General features: G+C 35.4%; 2 protein-coding genes and 1 long non-coding RNA gene across 3 annotated transcripts; 2 read left to right on the forward strand and 1 right to left on the reverse strand.

Moving 5' to 3' along the window:
- The first annotated feature begins 1,589 nt into the window (after window positions 1-1,589).
- LOC125197324 (xaa-Pro dipeptidase) lies at window positions 1,590-9,507 on the forward strand. Its single transcript, XM_048096058.1, has 16 exons — window positions 1,590-1,788; window positions 1,867-1,916; window positions 3,102-3,162; window positions 3,631-3,726; window positions 3,815-3,964; window positions 4,416-4,547; window positions 5,637-5,764; window positions 5,899-5,941; window positions 6,160-6,243; window positions 7,121-7,162; window positions 7,611-7,681; window positions 8,455-8,508; window positions 8,595-8,700; window positions 8,813-8,881; window positions 9,005-9,148; window positions 9,228-9,507. The coding sequence occupies exons 1-16, from the start codon at window positions 1,651-1,653 to the stop codon at window positions 9,357-9,359; spliced, it is 1,500 nt and encodes a 499-aa protein (XP_047952015.1). The 5' UTR covers window positions 1,590-1,650; the 3' UTR covers window positions 9,360-9,507.
- An 854-nt stretch (window positions 9,508-10,361) lies between these two features.
- Window positions 10,362-12,997, forward strand: LOC125196425 (protein arginine N-methyltransferase 1.1). Its single transcript, XM_048094938.1, has 9 exons — window positions 10,362-10,727; window positions 10,814-10,824; window positions 10,930-11,085; window positions 11,341-11,404; window positions 11,507-11,649; window positions 11,800-11,887; window positions 11,980-12,095; window positions 12,235-12,385; window positions 12,635-12,997. The coding sequence occupies exons 1-9, from the start codon at window positions 10,487-10,489 to the stop codon at window positions 12,838-12,840; spliced, it is 1,176 nt and encodes a 391-aa protein (XP_047950895.1). The 5' UTR covers window positions 10,362-10,486; the 3' UTR covers window positions 12,841-12,997.
- Window positions 12,998-13,598: 601 nt separating this feature from the next.
- LOC125192858 lies at window positions 13,599-14,247 on the reverse strand. The gene is made up of 3 exons (XR_007171484.1): window positions 14,138-14,247; window positions 13,891-14,057; window positions 13,599-13,680 (listed from the first exon to the last, which is right to left on the reverse strand). It is a non-coding gene; the product is annotated as an uncharacterized LOC125192858 (long non-coding RNA).
- Window positions 14,248-16,797: the final 2,550 nt, after the last annotated feature.

A 16,797-nucleotide genomic window follows, 5' to 3' on the forward strand; every position in this document is an offset into this window, starting at 1 on the left:
TCTATCTAATTTTTCTTTATATTTTTTTAAAAAAAACGAGCTAAGTCAAGATAAAAATTTAATTGTGGACAAATGAAGTATTCCATATAAGAGAAGTGTAATTAGAATTTCAAAACATGTCATGAATACATAAAATCCCAATTTGTTGGCGATGGATGACAGACACTATTCCATTATATGATTAACACTAGATACTTTAATTTTTTTTTCAATTTATTTCAAATAATCATTTCACATACCAACTTGTGATTTTATACATAAATATAATACATAAAATATATAATGATATTTGGCCTTTTGGTACTCACCTGCGGTTTTAACACATCACACGTACACGGTTCAAATATTTAATTTCAAATTTGTGTTTACATATGTAAGTTTTAAGGTCAACAATTTATTTTAAAATAAAAATGCACCAATAATCATTAATCCAGCTAGCTTCATGCAGTTCATAATGTAGGAAATCTAGCAAATTTATAATGCTTTGGAACTCACAAAGAAGTTCATAGTTTAATATAGAAGAGCAAAAAGATGGGAGAAGACTATCTAATAAAAAAACTATTAAAAGGTACATAGATAATTTATTTAGTTTTTTTAAGGTGATCAATATAATTATGCATATATTGTCTGTCGAAAGGGAATCATTATTTATCTGCACTGCAATCCTACTTGCTTTGTTAGTGTTGTCTTCGTTTTGAAACTTTTGTTAGATTTGTTGTTTGATTTGATATTGCCAATTTTTTGTTAGGAGTCAGCTCAAAATATCTCATTTTGATTGATTGTTTCTTTTATTTCTGATATGTAGTCGAGGCTTGATGATTGTGTTACTGTCTATTACATTTTACAAAAGGATATCTAGAGTTATTGTGGAATTATCTAAATATTTATCAGAAGAATCATGAATGAGGAAAGATAAATGTATATAATTGTATAAGTACATAATATTCTTAAATTTAATTGAATTTAACTAAAAATTAATTTTATTATTTGTTGGATGATTATGTAGTAATAGAAAATAAATAATATAGAAATTGGTCAAATTATAACATTATTTCGAAGCTTGATTTGAATTAATTATACAGTATTTAATGAAAAAATGTACTTTTTTTTATTAAATATACAAATATATAAGCTAAAATAAATATACAAATATATAAGCTAAAATTTTAATTTTTTTTGAAGTGCTGCGAAATAATCAGTATTTATGAATACAATTATGTACGTTTATCACTACTCATAATATCTAGATACTCCGCATATAAAATAAAATATTGTTGCTGTTGTGGTAACATTTTATACAAGGTTATTTATATTACTCCATTATGGAATTATCTAAACGTCTATACAAATTTCTAAACGATATTGTTGCTGTTGTGGTAACATTTTATGGAATTATCTAAACGATACAAATTTGAATGCAAAAATCAAAATTGACTTAAAAAGGATACGATTAAACAACGAATATTGTCCGCAAGGTATTTTTCATCAATTAATTCATGCATAATTTCCATTAAAATCATAGATATTGCATAATCATAATTATTTTTTGAAGATATGGAATTACTAATAAAAAATTTGTCAAAAATAAACTGACTTAGAGAAGAATGTTGCATAGCTGCTAAGAAACACTGAAACAAAAGGGGATCTCCGATGGGTTCTCCGTCGTCTCTTTCGCCGCCGGAGGTGCCGATGCAGCTACACGTAGCAAACCGCAACAAGCTCCTAGACTCATTCCGCGATCATCTCTCCATCTCCTCTCGCAATCTCCACGGCTTCATCCTTCTCCAGGTACTGCGACGTCTTCCTTCCCTATTTTATTCAGACTGCTACTCGTATCAGCTGATGACCTAACTTTCAATTTGATAGGGCGGCGAAGAGCAGAATCGCTACTGCACCGATCATATCGAATTGTTCAGGTACTTCGTTGGATTCCGGTTTTTTGTTGTATGTTTCTTATCCCCCATATGCGTTGATGTGGTAGCTAGTATATTGTGGAGAAGAAGTCTAGAGAAAGAGATGAATTGGCAAGTAATTTTACTATATTAGTACTCCAGTTATGCTGCGGTTCGACTCTCTTTCATAATATGCTCTTACAAATAATTAAAGCAGCAATATAAATGTTATCTACACTAAGGAACTAATCCCCAAACGTAGTCATGGAATCATGTTCTCACTCAAAGTAAACACACCCTCGTCGAAAGGGTTCTCTCAAAAAAGGAAAAGAAAAAATCATATCAGTTGAAGCAAGACATTTCAGCTAAAGTTATCGATCAATCTGGAAAAAAGGAAGAAACAATCATTTTTAAGATTCGTCCTACTAGGTGTTTGAAGCAGGGTGTATGTGAAGCATCAAGCTGTAAGTTGGTTTGATGCAGTTCCACAAAATTTTCTTTTTTAATCGAGATAGAAAATCTTAGTTCCTCACAGTCAGAGCAGAGAAGCAAGTCCTCAAGGCATATTTCAACCATCTTATTCATCTCTGAGAAGAACAGCACTGATGCTCACAGCATCCCTAGTAGTAACTGAGCACCAATCATATATTCATAGATAGCTCTAGAATGGAGTCATTTGGAAACTCCAGCTTGTGTTATACGGTGCTACTACCACACCATGTAGAACCCCATATCCTCATGATTTTCGATCAAGGTAGAATTGATTGATTCTTAGTTCCCAAATTGACAAATTTTCGGAGAAACATGAAGATTATGAGGAGGTTATGATCCAGATTGCTTAGATTCTTTTAATCCAGCCCGATTGACTGCCATACTCCTCTAGGACTTGCTTCACAAAAATCTAAGTGTTCAGTTGGTGTGAGGATTCTTTAGACCCTAAATCACTAACAAACTAGGGTGAGAATTATCCAGATCATACCCGTGTTTTCTCCACTTCAAATGAAGAACAACTGATCTATTTTGCAGCTACTTGCACTAACAAGCTTCAAAATCCTTTATGTGCATGCATGATTAATCATAAAGCCAAGTATTATGTCTGGTGCTTTAGGTCAACCTTTCTTTGTTTTCAATTAAACTATTACAGCAGGTGGCCGTTTTATGTATATCACAAATTCCTAATTCATAACCCTTAATCTTATTGATCACCAGGCAGGAGAGCTATTTTGCTTACTTGTTTGGAGTGCAAGAACCCGGGTTCTATGGAGCTATTGTAAGTTCATTTAAGCTTATCTTTTCAATTAAATATGAAATATCAGAAGTAATGGGTACATGGATGTCAAAACCACTGACTGAATATAACTGTATTGTGGTATAATGCTGTAGTATTTTCATCTTACTCCCTGAGCTGGTAGATTTTGCTACCCTCATGGATCTAAAGCATGAGCAGTTACCCGGGGAGATTAGTGTTATGTGATTGAATTATATTTTTGAAGTTGAAGTTGAAGTTGCTGCTTGCTTTGTTGTATTGCATATGCATGCAACATCTTTGTCATTTTTTCTGGTTCCTCTGTTTTACTTTGCTGGAAAAGCTTGCAAAATTGAGCTACTTTCATCTCTTTTATAGTTTGAGATGTGCAAAACTACCTTTTTGTCATGAATTGACTTTCTCTACATTTATTTAATATTGAATAAATATCTTGTGAAAAGTAAGCTTACTGCTCTGTATTTTGAAACGAAGGATATAGCAAGTGGAGACTCAATACTCTTTGCTCCAAGATTGCCTGCTGATTATGCAGTTTGGTTGGGAGAAATTAAGCCAACTTCATATTTCAAGGTGATTATACTCTAAGTATGCTCTTAATTCGAATGGTGAATATAATGAGGACTATTGGGTCTATAGCATTTATATTCGTCCTTTGCAGGAAAGCTACATGGTTAGCTCTGTATATTACACTGATGAGATTGCAAAAGTTCTGAATCAGCAATACCGAGGACCAGGAAAACCGTTGCTTTATCTCCTGCATGGGCTCAACACTGATAGTAACAACTTTTCCAAGCCAGCACATTTTGAGGTATTATCATTTTCATTGAAATAATTTTATAAGAAGAGTTCACTAACCTACATTAGTTTGGAACAAACTTCATTGTATATAAAAATGCTGTATTGCCTACAAACATACTTAAATCTGTGTATGTATTTTAAAGTTAATAATACTGCATCCTCTTTAAGAACGTTCAATCTAGATTTGAATGACATTCTCAAACATTGTGGCTCCTCATGAAACATTACATGTTTTTAAAACCTATATAAATATATGGTCATACGTGGACAAACATATACATATATATATGCATTGGAGTAGTTTAATTTGCTAAAAATGTGAAAACTCAGTACTGTTTAGTGCTACTAGGTATAATCATTAAGCTGTGCAAAGTTTGTGGAGAATAAAAAAATGTTAACAACCTTGCATGGTCACTACTATCTACATAGCAATTATTGACTTTAAGCTTATCTTTTCTCAGGGGATTGACAATTTTGAGACAGACCTAAATGCTTTACATCCTATTCTGACTGAATGCCGTGTCTTAAAGTCAGCCTTTGAGCTTGCTGTGATCCAGTTTGCCAATGATATCAGCTCTGAAGCTCATGTTGAGGTTTACAATCTTGAACCTTACACTCTTAAGCTTATTTATTTATTTCTATTTTTGTTTTATTGACTCACTAAAATATTATGTATTCTTCAACCTTGCACATTATGATTTGCATTCCTAACTGAGATCATAGTGAAGGAAGGCCTAGTCAAGTATTGGTGGCAATTTCCGAAAGAAACTTCGGTGCATGATTATATGTAAAATGGTCATTTACTCTCGGTCATCTTTTCTGTTTTTTAATGGGATGAGATTTAGAATAGCCTCCTAAAAGTGTATCTTGAATACAGGTAGTGATTTGTTGGAAATTTCTTGTCTTAGAAAATCATCATCATTGCCTAAAGCTCAACCAGGGAGAGATATAGGAATTTGGATTATTTATTGCATTTGAAGAAGCATCATTTTAATCACTATTAATTTGCATTTGATATCATGATACTGAGGAGAAGCATTTAACACATCTACTTGGTACATCAAAAATTTTATGCACTTCAATACATACTATTACATAATTTTTAACTATTAAGGAAAATTCTATTTCCCATCTAATGGCTGTATTGGACCTTTGTCATATGTTATTATTGGAGACAGTTGATTCACCTTTAAATCATCAATCCAGATATTTCCTCTCGTTGTTCCTTTTGCAATGGTTATTGAACTGCTTATTGTTTTGTCTTAATGAAAACCCAAATTTTAGCCTCCATGGCATTTCTCATCTGGTTGGGTGTTTGAACAGCTATGGTTTTGGCATTCCTTAAATGAAGATGTCCAAGTTCTGAATCTGCTGTTTTGAACTCATGAGAACATAAGTAATTTTTTCGATATTTATTTCATTATCTACTATATATTCATCTACGAAAGTAACTAAAACAAAAGTCTATATCCAATTTGATTTTGTTCGACTAATGGGTTTGGTAGTTATTTGTGATCTGAAGTGGGAAATGTGCTCAACATATAGTGATATAGGTAAGATAACAAAAGAACTGTTTCCTATCTTGTTACGATATGTGAAACAATACATTTTCATGTTTTTATGTTTAAATTGGTTCCTAATGGAGGAAGGTATTTGACTTAGTTTTACGTCATTTTATGTAGGTTATGAGGAAAACAAAAGTAGGTATGAAAGAATATCAATTAGAAAGTATGTTTCTTCATCACACATACATGTATGGTGGATGTAGACACTGTTCGTACACTTGTATATGTGCAACTGGCAGCAACAGGTATGCTTTCCTTATTTTTTGTATGATATTTATGTATAACAAGGATTGGTTTATGGTTTTAAATAAAAGTACCTTTCTTACTCAGTAGTGTATTGCTTGCGTTGTTAGCTTACATTTAGTTTTTCTTATTACAGTTCTGTGCTACACTATGGACATGCAGCAGCTCCCAACGACAGGGTATGTTAAGCTGGATGTTTAATTATACATCTGAAGCATTATGCACTGGATAATGATTTTGTTTGCATGTCATTGGTGACAAATTTTCTTCTGTTTTGTTGGGAGTTTAGTGAAAAAACATGTGAATAACAATACACAACTGACATTACATGATTGTTTCCGTGGGAGGTTGATTCTCATTTCTAAGGCCATACTTTTTTTGTTGTTTTCTTATTAAGATCTTTGAAGATGGAGATATGGCACTGCTTGACATGGGAGCTGAATACCATTTTTATGGTTCTGATATAACTTGTTCTTTTCCGGTGAGCATTGGTAGCCATATACACTGCATGCTATTGCGGATGTTCTTATATATATGCAAGTTAAACATAAAACAATGTGTTGAGTTTTGTGTGTAAATGTTGGATACTATCTAACTAATAATAATATAATACTAAAACATGTCAAAGTGAATGTCTTGTTTTCTTACAAACAACTGGGTATTATTATCCCAATTCGGGCATCACACGAAGTTCACGAACACCGCTTTAGTTCAATCTTTAGAAGTAAGAAGTTATGCCATGAACAGAATGTCTTTAACACACATCAGAATTTCTTTCTGAAACTGTAATTTTATCCACAATCAAGCTCTATATACACTTCTCAGTGTAGTACACACTACACATGTGATATGGTGGTTAAATAAATAAATATGCACACCATTATGCAACTTTTCAATATAGATAGATTCTGGTCCAGGTGACCCACATATACATTTTTATCAGTGTTACGATGTGGCATAAATATTCAGGGCAGAGTCAAAATCAATCTTTTTTCTTGCACATACTTGCTAGAAATGTATTTATTCCAATACAATGCCAGTTTTTTGGTACTTATCTTCTTGAATGTTTTCATGTATATAAACCAGTGCCATGAAGATTCTTGGTTGAAGTTTTCCTGCAAATTTGATTTTGAATATAACTTTTAACAGCATGCTGTATTCTCAATTGAAGGATCCTACTCATCTTTCTTTCGTCTCTTTTGTATTGTTCTGTGTCTTCACTTGTTAGTAGTCTTCACTCTATTAAAGCTGAAAGATCTATTTTTTTTATTAATAATTGTCTTTGAGAACCTCTTGTTTTTCCACAAGCTTGTTTATTTCTTGTTTAGTGATTTTTACAAATCTGATTGCACATGCAGGTCAACGGAAAGTTTACTGATGATCAATCACTTATATATAATGTGAGTACTGTTACTTATCCGTAGATTTATGTACAAAAATGCATAGAGAGTTCATGAATTCCTACACCGTGGAGGCTTTTAAAATTTCTACTTTAAGCATTTAATTAATATTCAAATGGCTTTTGGAGTCCTAACAACATGCATAGGCATGCCAACTACAAGAGTACAAGCTTTTGGATTTGTCATCTGTTCCTATAATTCACAAAAAGAGAGCATAAAAGCTGAGTGAAGAAGAGAATGATATTCTGCAGAGTGCAGTATGCTCGTTTTTTCATTTAGTCAAATGCCAATGATGATTTATTGTGCTGGAAAAGATTACTAAACACTTTGTTGTCACTGTTGGATATGTTCTAAAAGTCCTGTATAAGAAGAATATAGTCATACATTTTCTTCCAGAAAAATATTTGGCTGAAGCATAATAATCTTTTGCTTATTTCTTCATTTGCAGGCTGTTCTTCTTGCACATGATGCTGTCATATCCAATATGCGACCAGGAGTAAGCTGGGTTGATATGCACATGTAAGAAACTCAAGTTAGGCTGTCAGAGAAAAACCAAATCAAATTAGGATGACCAATGGTTTAATATCATTTCTTCTAGATATAAGGTATCGTATTTGTAGTAAAATTGAAAGGAGGACTTTGATTGGCAAGAAGATAATGTCAGCGATATCCGAAATAAAGTTGGAGAAGGCCACAAAAAGAATTACTAATTGCGCATGCAATAACTTCATAAAAGTGATATAGCTATGGACTGTGTTTACATGCGCCAAAATAAGGAAATGATGAAAATTGTGTGACTTCCAAGGAAGTGGCTATCTGGTTACTCCTTTGAATTTCATGATTTATTTAATTCCCTTTTCAAATTTACTAAAAGTTAACTCAATCCAGATACCATTTCTAGGTTAGCCAGAATATCTTGATACACCGTCTCTTCACTAGGTTTAGCATAAGGCAGTTTAATAAAAGGTCGATAATAGCACTTGGAACAGGATTGTTCCTGCTGGTTTTCTCCAGTCTCTCTACCAAAATCTTTTGAGATTCCCACTACCTCATACTGCTCTATATTCTCTAGAGAAGCTCATGGGAAGATGAAGGGAACAGATAATTGTGGAATGAACTTGTCTCTGTGTTTATCACCTGGTTTTGTGTATTCCTGAAAGAGTACTAGTTAAAAATATAAGTCTAGTCTTTTGTTTCTATGCGCCGACAGAATTAGCCTTACTATATAATAAATGGAGTTATACTTCTGCATTTTCTTTCAAGTTTGCATCAAACGTTTTCTTCATCTCCAGATTGGCTGAAAGAACTATTCTTGAGTCGTTGAAGAAAGGAAACCTCTTGTTGGGGTATGCGTGTTGTTCAACTTTTCCTTCATATTTTCTCATGTTGCTGGACTTGATTATGATCTCATCAAAATTGCCCGACTTTAAAGGGATGTGGATGCTATGGTTCAAGAACGGATAGGGGCTGTCTTTATACCTCACGGTCTGGGCCACCTTCTAGGAATTGATACTCATGATCCTGGCGGTTATCTAAAGGTGATCATGTTCACTACACGGACATACTTTTTATTGCTTGCAGGTGTTGGCAATTTCGAAACAATGACATGTTTGCAAGATTATTTACTCTATAGTTATTCATTTGTTACAGGGAGCCGAAAGACCGAAAGAACCTGGGTTGAAGTCTTTGCGCACCAGTCGAGAACTCCTTGAGGGAATGGTATGTATTGCTTTGCAGATGGGAAAATTTGAGTTTCTGACACTCTCAGCATCATTTTTATTGAGATTAGTATGTAGAGTATATATATGGTATTGCTAATTGCTCGGACATAAATTACTGCAGGTGATAACAGTAGAACCTGGGTGTTACTTCATTGATGCCTTGCTACTTCCTGCAATGGAAAATGCACAAACGTCTAAGTTTTTCAACCGTCACGAGATCAGCAGATTCAGAGGCTTTGGTGGGGTTCGAATTGAAAGCGATGTGGTAAAGTTGCATAAAGTATCTTTTTCTACTCAACCATTACTTCACATGTGCTGATGTATCTGCGGGAATATTTTTGCAGTACGTTAGCTGCGATGGTTGCGTGAACATGACCAAGTGTCCGCGGACTATAAAAGACATCGAGGCTGTGATGGCTGGCGCTCCTTGGCCAATTAACACCACAACCATTCCTTCTATCAGTTCAAGTACTTAATTAGCTTACTCCACCTACTGTTAACTTTTATATTTTCTACATATATATTTAGTGACAGTATTTCATATAGATAAAGATTTGGAGCATTCATGTGAAATGGTGTGTAATTCTTGAATTTATCAGACTCTGATCATATTTTGTTCCTGCAGTTTCTTAATCCTGCCAAACACAACTCTTTTTGTTAACTTAGAAGGATACCAGGATGTTATTCTTTTTTTGGTTGGACAATTATTTTGAAATAAAGATTTCCTACAAAAAGTCAAAAACCACTATAACTAAAATTTTAAAAAGTGAAAAATGCATTAAAGTTTTTCCATAAGAGAATGTGGGGAAAGATCAGCCTCCATAGGAGGCCCCGCCCGCAGGGGGAAGGATTTGGGGGGGGGGGAGGTCCTAAGGGGGGGGAGCGCACGGGGGGCCGGGGGGTCGGCCGTTTTTCGCAACGCCAAGGGCCCCCGGGTCCCCCACTAGTGGGCGTAATGAGGGGGACCCCCGGGAGGATAGCCGAGAATGATTTCCCCCTTGCGGTGGAAGTATAAGGATTTAAACCCTTCTCGGGAGTGTTTTTTGTTGCCGGGGGACTCCGAGAATTTTCCGGGCGCGACCCGGGTGGCCGAAAAAGGGCGGGGCCGAACTTTTCCCCGGGACACAACGGGTAGCTAGCCAAGTGCCCCCCACGACCCCCCGGGATGATGAAAAAGTTTCCATCCCCTTCATTTGTCGGTCGCCCCCCCGGGCCCGGACAAGCGGCAACGGGTGCGAGGGGGGGCCCTTTAGGGCCCCGCGAGGTCCAATCCTCCGCCCCCCCCCCACCCCCCCCCCAATTTAAAACCTTCAATAAATTTTAGCCGAAATTCAAAAATTGGTAAGCATAAATTTTTGTGAAAATTCGAAATAGTCCATGCCAACTCGACACCCACTAAAGGAAAAAGAGAAAAAAAGGAAAAAAGAAAGAAAAAGAAAGCAGATATTTTGAGGCGAGAATTGATTAAATAGAAGAGCACCATAAACCCTAATTCTCCATCCACTGAATTCCTCTCCCCCACTCTAAAACCCTACATCCCAATCCTCCGAAATCCCCTCGCCTCAAATCTTCCCCAACTCACAATTTTCGGATTATCGGAGCCATGGATGTAGGAAACAACGCTGATTCCAATGCCAGCGGGAGCTTGGCCGCCGCAGCCAACCAGCCGACGAAGATTAAGTTCCAATACGACGAGGACGAAGAAGCCGAAACAATCGAAGAAGTAGCCGCCGAGAGCTCGAATCTCGATGAGGATTCCACCATGTGCGATCGGGAGGAATCCTTGGCTACCGGGGATGATAAGACCAGCGCTGATTACTACTTCGATTCCTACTCGCATTTTGGTAATTATTTTGATTTTTTTTTGAATTTGAGGTATCAATTGATAGTTAAAGGACTAATCTTTGGTTGTTTTTGTAATTGTTTGCAGGCATCCATGAAGTGAGTACCGAAATTTGGAAGCAGAGCTGGAAGGCTGTCTCTTTATGTGTTTAAGATGACTTTTTCGATCTTTCAATCTGATTTTTGTAACTTTTTGTAATGCAGGAAATGTTGAAGGACGTGATTAGAACGAAAACATACCAAAATGTTATTTATAAGAATTCCTTCCTTTTCAAAGACAAAGTAGTTCTTGATGTAGGTGCTGGTACTGGAATATTATCACTATTTTGTGCCAAAGCTGGTGCTAAACACGTTTATGCGGTAATGGAGCTAATTTTATTTTATACTACTATATTGCAAGTCGATGCCTTTTTTGTTTAGTTGTTAATATTGGCTTGTATATCTACTGTTTGTAATGAGTTAATTGCAATGAAGATGATGAATCTGGATTCTTACACCCCTGTTAGAAAAATTCAACCTAATTGGTTAGCAGAGAAAAATAGGATAAATCGATGAAAATATGCATTTTGAACTTGCTTGAAAGTGTATATCTGATTGTGTGCATTTGTGTTTAAGGTTGAATGCTCCAGCATGGCGAGTACAGCTGAGGAGATTGTAAAGCTAAATGGATATTCAAATGGTAATTCTCGTTTTGGTGTATATTTTGTGAAATCCGTGTTATTATTCAGTTATACCTTCTGATGTCTTGGATTTTTGACACCAATCTATTTTGTCATTTCAGTTGTAACTGTTCTTAAGGGGAAAATTGAGGAGATTGAGCTTCCTGTTGCTCAAGTGGATGTTATCATTTCTGAGTGGATGGGATATTTTCTAGTATATGAGAACATGTTGGACTCGGTGCTTTATGCTCGTGACAAGTGGCTGGTAAGTTGTGTTTTAGTTTGATTTAAACAGCCTAATGATGTTGATGGATATTTTCCTGACATACAAAATATATGGCACAAAGAATACCATATTTATGTATTCTCACAAGCTCTTTACAATGTTTTATGTTTTGCTGCATTCTATTTGCAGGCCAAAGATGGAATTGTATTGCCTGACAAAGCCTCCCTTCATCTGACTGCAATTGAAGATGCCGACTACAAGGAAGACAAGATTGAATGTGAGCTTTAATCGTGTGTAATGCATGGTCCTTTTTGGGTTTCATTCTGCATGTAGTTCTCAACATTCTTCTGCATGTTCACTCTTTCGCAGTTTGGAATAATGTATACGGGTTTAACATGAGCTGCATCAGAAAGCAAGCCATAGCAGAGCCCCTTGTAGACACTGTAGAACAGAATCAGATTGTTACCAACTGCCAAATGCTCAAGGTTGGAACTTACCTTCTGACTTCCCTCGGTTTAATAATTGTTTAGGTCATTCTGTATCCTTTTAATAATTGTCGATCATTTAGGTCATGCTGTACATTGAGAGCTGCTTTCTTATATCATTGTTATTTCATGATTTCAGACCATGGACATTTCAAAGATGGATTCAGTAGATGCTTCTTTCACAGCTCCCTTTAAGCTTGTGGCTGAACGGGATGACTACATCCATGCTCTGGTTGCTTACTTTGATGTTTCTTTTACCAAATGCCATAAATTGATGGGCTTCTCTACAGGTAGGTGTTGTTACAAATCTACATTTCTAAAGCTTTTTGTGAATCCTAGTTTGCCATATTCTTACTACATCTGCTGTTTTTCATAGCTGAACTAAAGCAGTAATTCTGTGTGCTACTAGATAGTATTGTGCAGACTGTATCGTGCACACTTTTTTGGCTGCATTGTAGTTGTTTTTGGTTCATACTCAGAGCATAGATTGTTATCATTTTCACTTCTGCATCTGATCACAACTGTACTCTATTATATAGGACCAAAGTCCCGCGCCACTCACTGGAAACAGACGGTGTTATACCTAGAAGATGTGCTTAGCATTTGTGAAGGGGAGACATTGACGGGGACCATGACTGTGGCGCCTAACAAGAAGAATCCTCGTGACGTGGATATAACTGTTAAGTATTCACTAAATGGGAAGCACTGCCAGGTCTCAAGAACTCAACATTATAGAATGCGCTGATTTACGCGTTCCTTATGCCGGTGGAGGGGATTCAAATAGACTTCTGCTTGGTGTTCTACCGTATCTACTGTCATAGACAGAGCTTTCCATTTCTGATCACTATGTTATTTGTGTCACCAGCATGTAACATTATAGCAGTCTCTATTGTTTTCTTGAATTTTGTTATTTTTATTCAATTTTATTACCTTTGTCTCCAAACATAATTTAGTTGAAAGTTGAGTTTGATGGGTATCAAGATTACCTCTTCATTATCAGGTGATTTTATATAATGGGAAAAAAAGCGAATACAAGAAATACCTAATCTATCACGAAGAAGCCAACCAACTAATCAATTTACTTTCAAACATTCAACTTCTCTTGTTTCTAAAAATCATCATATCGTCTTATTACATTGTAACGTGGCTTTTGAAATTGCTAAATATTACATCAAAGAACAAGCATTAGGATTCTCATCACTAAACAATTGAGGTGCAAACACAAGTTGATGAATATCATTCAAATTTGCATCATTTTTGTCATTCTTGTTTAAATCGGTTTCCTTCAAAATCTCAGCATGCCTCCCACCTCTCTTGCTGATGAACTCCACGAGCTTCTTCGGGTCCATCGTTCCCTTCACAGTCACCTCGTTCTTCGCTACATCCGGACTCACGGTTTGCACACCTGCATATATCGTCCACAAAAAATGATGTTGGACGAGAGTCACGAGACGAGTCAAAGTTTAAGAAAGAAAAGATCGTTGATCGATGCCTAACCTTCCATTTTTAGGATGCAATGCTTCACTTCATTTGCACACCCCTCGCAGTGTATGTAAACTTTCAACACTACCTCGGACACCGTTGGCTGCGAAACAAATCATCAACTATTTTTTGAAATTTTTAAGTACTATACATCATGTTAATTTTATAAATATATTAGAGTTAAATTGTAAGGATAGTAAAGTTTTGAAATATAATCATGTAATAAAAATGGTGAGGGGCTATAGTACTCCCTTGAATTTTCATGTAATGATTTGTTTAATTTTTGTCCTATTTCAATAGCTAAACTTATTACCTCAGGTTTCTTTTCCTCTTCCTTCTTGTCTTGTTTTTGAGGAGAAATCAATTCAACATGTTTCCCACTTTTTATCCTCAATCTCTCACTAACTTTGATGGGATCTGCATTTGCCCCCTTCACTCTAACTTTGTGATTCTTGGCATCAATTTCCACCCCCTCCACATCTGCAGTATTATCAAATTAGTACTACATGTTATTTAATCCAAATTCTAGCTATATTTGTAATTAATTTGTAGCAACAAACCTTGAAATCCACGAAGATGGTTGAGCACTTCATTTGCGCAGCCTTCACAATGAATATAAACACCCAAAACTATTACCCCTTCCTGATTATTGTTGGCATTCTGATTATTGGTTGCTACACAAGTCATTTTTTAGTTGTTATATTATATATGCAGATTAATAGTGTAGCATATGATAGTTTATATATATGTGAGCTATGAGGTGTTACATGGAAAATTGGGAGTTATGCAATTCGAGTTAAAAATCTCTGCAATAATGATTGTATTATTACTATAATTTTGCAGGGTGTAAAGTAGAAAGTGATAATTAATCTTCCATTTTAAACAATTTATTACTCATTTGTGTAGTAAAATTAGATTCTATAATTTGATATACCTTAAGCTGTAAATGGGATGGAGATTGATGTATTGATGTTTTTCTAAACTAAGGGATCTTTTTCCCTTAAACACTGGTTAAAATAGTAAGACCATATACTAATAAATTCATACTATATAACAGTAACGGAAGCAAAAATTGTAACCCTCTAACAAAAATAGAAATAAAATTATTAATATGAATACAGCTATCGTCTCATATAAATCATAGAAATAATCATAGATACAATTGTCATCACTCATCGCATGCATGGTGAATTAATAAGCTATTTCTAATTCGATGGAATTATACGTAGTTGAATAATTCTTTAGTCCTTATTGGCATAGAATTGAATGAAGAAGTGAAAGCGAGGTGTTTTGTGTAGGGCTGATAATTTTTGGCACAACACGATAACTTGACACAGACCCGCATGGAATTAATGGGTTTGGGTCAAAGCTTATTGAGCTTCATGTCCTTATCGGATCGACCCGTTAAGGACACGGAATATTCGTGTCGTGTTCGTGTCGGGTTTGGGTTACCCATTAAGAAATAATATTATAATATTATTAATTTTTATTATTTTACAAATGATGTCTTTTTTTGTTAGATTTGTTGTATTTTGTTGCTATGAATCTATTGATGTTATTGTTCATCAAATCAAATTGTATAATCAGACTTTAGATTTTGAATTTGATTTTTCAATGACCAGATTCAAGATTTTTGTAACTTTTGTTAATCATGAGCAGTTGTTAACGGATTCTTGCCGTGTTATCAGATCGGGTAGCTATAGTGTCATGTCATGTACGTGTTGTTATCGTGTCGTGCTGACCCAAGGTGGTTCGTGTCGTGTTCGGGTTTGAGGGAGCATGTCGTGTTCGTGTTCAGGTTGGAGTTTTCTTAACGGGTCGTATTCGTGTTTGTCCTTATTGAGTCGTGTCGTTCACATGTTGACCCGATAACGACTTGCACGTCCCCTAATTAAGAGCTTATTAGTCTTTTATTTGTTCAATAAGATACTTTATTAGATAATCCATTTAACTAACCAACTCACAAACAATGAATTTTAGAAATTTTGAATTGAGGGTGTGAATTTTATGATAAGGGGCGGTTAATCGCCGGTTGCGGGGAATATGTAGTCGTTCGGGTGGTTCCGGGTTGCGGCGTGGTAAAAAAAAGGTCGAAAAACCGGTTTGTGTGGAAAACCCCGGTTTGTGTAAAAAAAGGCTTTTTTTGGGGAAAAAAAACCCCCGGTTCCGTTATAAGTTGATAGCGGGGTTCGCGAAAAGTAAAAGGGCTGGGGAACCCCGGTTTGGAAGGCCTCACTAAAAAGTTTAAAAAAAAAACCGGAATTTACCGGGAAACCGTAAAGTTGGGGGGGAAAGGTAGGTATCAACCCCGTTACGATTCCCCATTCGGGAACGGCGGTTTCGAACGGCGGTTTTTGACCCGTGCCCGTCTATTTGAATCATTTCTTTTTCTAATATCAGTAAAATAATCAAAGCCATTTTTCTAAAGACGTGGTCGTCTTTGAATTTAATAAGCTGCCCCACTTCACGTGACTTGAACATGGTATATTAAATTAATATTAGTCTCATTCTATATTTTCTCCTTTTCCAATTAATTGATCCTATCATTTAATTATAAAATTTTTTAAAAATTTAAAAAAAAATTGATCCTATCATTTAACTTATCACAAATTTTAAGCAATTTAATAAAAAAATGAGTGAAATGAATTAGGGGAAATTTGATTTTAAAAAGAAAAAAATATAAGGATTCAAATTTGGGGGATTGAAAAAAAAAATTGTTTCTCTGTCTCAGTATACAATTTTTGGCGAGTTTTAATGGGTTTTTTAAAGTAAGAGAAAGATTGATAGAGAAAGTATTTTAAGTGTTAATGAAGAATGAGTCTCATCTATAAATCTTTGTAGATAGTTTTTCTAAAATTAGAATATTTATAAGGCACGAAAAAGAAATGTCATCTTTTTGGGGAGGAGGGTATTGATGTGGAGGGGGGATATCAAAAGCCACAAAAAGATTACCCTCACCGATCACATTGTGAATGTGTTCTCATTTTATATCAAAAAACTTTCCAGCGGGGAGACTTACACACAGCTAGACTCTCATTTCAAGTCAACATGTTTGGCTCTCTGCATTCATGTGGAACTCTCTTGCATACATAACACAATATGTAATCTATAAAAGGGTGCTAACAAAGAAAAAAACAAAAAAAAGTAGTAGAATTAATGGCTGATGCTTTTGCGAATGTGTTTCGGGAAACCCTTCGGGATTTGGTGGCTGAAGAAACTG

The sequence above is a fragment of the Salvia hispanica genome, chromosome 6 (assembly GCF_023119035.1).
Source record: "Salvia hispanica cultivar TCC Black 2014 chromosome 6, UniMelb_Shisp_WGS_1.0, whole genome shotgun sequence".
Taxonomy (NCBI): Eukaryota; Viridiplantae; Streptophyta; class Magnoliopsida; order Lamiales; family Lamiaceae; genus Salvia; species Salvia hispanica.